The sequence below is a fragment of the Echinops telfairi genome, unplaced genomic scaffold, assembly GCF_000313985.2.
Source record: "Echinops telfairi isolate 266 unplaced genomic scaffold, ASM31398v2 ScPeMD7_7417;HRSCAF=8455, whole genome shotgun sequence".
Lineage (NCBI taxonomy): Eukaryota > Metazoa > Chordata > Mammalia > Afrosoricida > Tenrecidae > Echinops > Echinops telfairi.
In genome coordinates, this window is record NW_022111317.1 from 5,117,258 (window position 1) to 5,120,267 (window position 3,010).

Genomic DNA, 3,010 nt, shown 5'->3' on the forward strand with positions numbered 1-3,010 from the left:
ATGGCATCGTACAGGGCCGCTGGCTCCTCGTACTCGTCTGGGGACGTGAAGTGGTCCTGGGTGCGGGGAGGGCAGGGGCTGGGTCAGCGGCCCTCCGCAGGCCCACCCTGCCCGGCCAGCCTTGCCCACCTGGTGCAGCTTGAGGGCCATGCGGACCCCCGGTGCCACCACCCGGTGAAGCAGGTCCATGTCCGCGAAGACCCACTCATCCCGCGGGGAGGTGATGCGGAAGTCCCCCTTGAACAGAGCGTGCAGGCCATAGAGGAAGGGCTCCAGGCTGGGGAAGGAAGACCAGGGGTGAGCAGAGTGTACAGGAGGGGAGGAAGCCATGCCAGGGGGAGAGCAGTAGGGGGAAGGGAGGGTGGGGAAAGGTGGAGATGGGGGAGGGAAGAAAGGTAAGGGGCTGGTAGGACTAAAGCAGGGGGCGCTGAGTAGCAAAATTCTGGTCCCATATGTTGAGCACCCTAGACGGAGATGCCCCCCCACCACTCACATGGGTCTCAGTTTTCCCTCTGCACCACCCCCCCAGGTGGGGAGGGGTGGCGGGGAGGCGCTCATCTAGTGGGACCCTCTAGGATAGCTGTGGGCAGCAGGCTGGGCCAGCAGGAGGGGGGGGGGAGAACACTCACCTGGCAGACATGCTGTGTGAGGCCGTCCCCAGGGCACGGCGGCCCAGCACACACAGGCCGAAGCACAGTGTGACCAGTGGTGAGTTCCAGTCCTGGTCCACGGGCTGCAGCACAAGGACCCATCCCCAGAGCCTAGCTCAGACCTGGGACAGGGAACTGGGGCCCAGGGAGGGGTGAGGCGCCGGGTCCCCAGGCCGGGTGGGTCTCCAAGGGCAGTGTCGGACCTGGCTGCGGCGGGAGGCGCAGTGCTGGATCCACTCGAGGTGCACGGCACAGAAGGAGGGCAGCGAGAGGCCGGAGAGGCGGAGGTCGTAGTCTTCGTCCACGCTCAGTGAGAAGGTAGGGTCCGAGTCCGCATAGCCAGGTGCCCGCACTGGCCTCAGGGCTGCTGCGATGCCCTCGTGGCTCAGCCACGCCTCCAGCTTCGGCGAGCGGCTCACATAGTAGATGATGCTCTGTGGGGACAGCTGGCATCAGGCGGGAGCAGCAGGCTGAGGGCAACGCTGTGCCCAGGGGCAGCTGGTGCCGAGAGACCCTGGCTCCTGGCAGAAAGTTTCAGGGTAAAGAGCCTTCTCCCCTAGATGGCCCTGAGGTGGGCTTCCTGGGACACCCACCCAGAGTGTCTAGCTTCAGCTTGCTGAGCCACAAGGGCCCTACCCAGTGACACTGGGTCCTTCCCACACCAGCCAGGAAGCTTGCCATCAAGGGACCCGAGGCTCAGGAAGGCTGCCCGAGCCACAGAGCAAGGTTGTGGGCCCTGAACGGTCAACCGTGAGATTGACACTCGCCCACCAACTCTCGGGCCTGGAAGGGCCACCTGCTACCAGGGCCCAGGTCTCTGACCCAGACCCTGTGTGTCACCTGGGCTGAAGTGGCAGGGTGGACCCTGTGTGGGTGGGTGGGCGTGAGCCCAGGGGTGGGGAGTGGGTGTAGCTACACCCAGGCATCAGGGTGCCCCACAGCTTTGGAGAGCCAAGAGTCTGGGCAAAATGAGCAGGTGTCAGCTGGAAGAGTCCCGAGTCCTGGAGGCGGTTCTGGCTCATGGACCCTCACGCACAACTGAATGGCACACTGCCGGTCCTGTTCCACTTGAACCCGGGGCTGCAGCCACCGTGTCAGTCCGTCTGGTTGAAGGGCTTCCTTTCTCTTGGCCGACCTTCTACTTTCCCAAGTCGCACCACCTCTGCTTCTCAGGAGCAGTTCAGCCATGCTGCTCCAAGCCAGGGGGTTTGTTCTTCAGGCCATCGGCGGCACCTTCAGCATTCTCCAACGCCTTCCTATTGCCGCACTGTCCAGGTTTCACGTGCCCACGAGACGATTCACTTATACCAGGGCCTGGACCAGGTGCCCCGGGGCCTCCAAGTGCCACCTTCGCTCTTTCACACTGAAGAGGTCTCGGGCAGCAGCTCTGCCCCGTGCAGTGTGGCCTTTCGTCGCTTGACTGCTGCTTCCGGAACAGTGTGTAGATCGGAGTGGGACAGGGTGGGGTGGAGGTGGGGGGTCCTCGTGGAGGGATGGCTCGGGGTGGGCCTCACCAACCCTCCCACATGGAGGCTTGTCTGGCAGCCAGCAGCCTGGCCCCGGTGCCACCTTAGCCATGGGAGAGGGTACTCAGTCTGGGGAAGGCAGGCTGGGCTACCCATACCAGAAGCCAGGGGTCTAGAGGCCTGGTTGAGGGCAGCTGAGGGCCACCACCGCCCCAACCCATCCCAGATGCCCCAGAAAGGCTGAGGGCCAAGGAGATGGCCTGGCACACCGAAGTGATCGAGTGGTGTTTGCCATTCCCGTGCATCCTGAGCCGGGTTAGCAGGGAGCAACCCCCGCAGGAAGATTCTGGTCCGAGACTCCCAGCAGAGCTGTTGGTGATGCGGAGCTCCCCCTGCACGCACTCCCGGTTACTCCTCATCCCCTCCCTTGGAGGGGTGTCCCCAGCTCACAAGTGAGGCGAGAGAGGCTCCCAGAGGCAGGGCAGCCCACCCTGTCTGAGGCTTCCTCCACAGGTGTAACAGCCGGGAGCAGGGAGGTGGTGCCGGAGGCCCAATGCCAGTCAGGACATGGTGGCACCTTGTTCTACTCTCCTCCATACCTGTGAGCCTTACTGTCCCCAGCTGGGAGGCCCACCAGGGCAAGGGGCTTGCCTGGGCTGGGGAAAGCAGACCCGTGAATGCCAAGGCCTGGCAGCAGGTGGCATCAAGGCCGGTGTCTACAGGGTGGGCCTCAGTCTGACCCAGCTGAGCTGGGACTCCTGGGCTAGCCTCAAGGCCATAGCCTGGAAGGGGCAAACGTGCCCCCGGCACACTACCCAAGTCCCTAGCGCCCACCTTATACCCCCAGCACACTACCTAGGTCCCCAGCACGCCTGTGCGTGTATACACTCCCCC

The 3,010-nt window shown here is 64.2% G+C and overlaps 1 protein-coding gene across 1 annotated transcript in view; it reads right to left on the bottom strand.

The window, feature by feature from the left end:
• PCNX3 (pecanex 3) overlaps positions 1 to 3,010 on the bottom strand; it is a 21,155-nt gene that overhangs the window by 2,982 nt on the left and 15,163 nt on the right. The window contains exons 28-31 of the mRNA XM_045297163.1: positions 854 to 1,084; positions 630 to 733; positions 130 to 277; positions 6 to 56 (exon numbers count right to left, since the gene is read on the bottom strand). Coding sequence (XP_045153098.1) covers positions 6 to 56; positions 130 to 277; positions 630 to 733; positions 854 to 1,084 — 534 coding nt within the window. The remainder of the gene's footprint in view (positions 1 to 5; positions 57 to 129; positions 278 to 629; positions 734 to 853; positions 1,085 to 3,010) is intronic.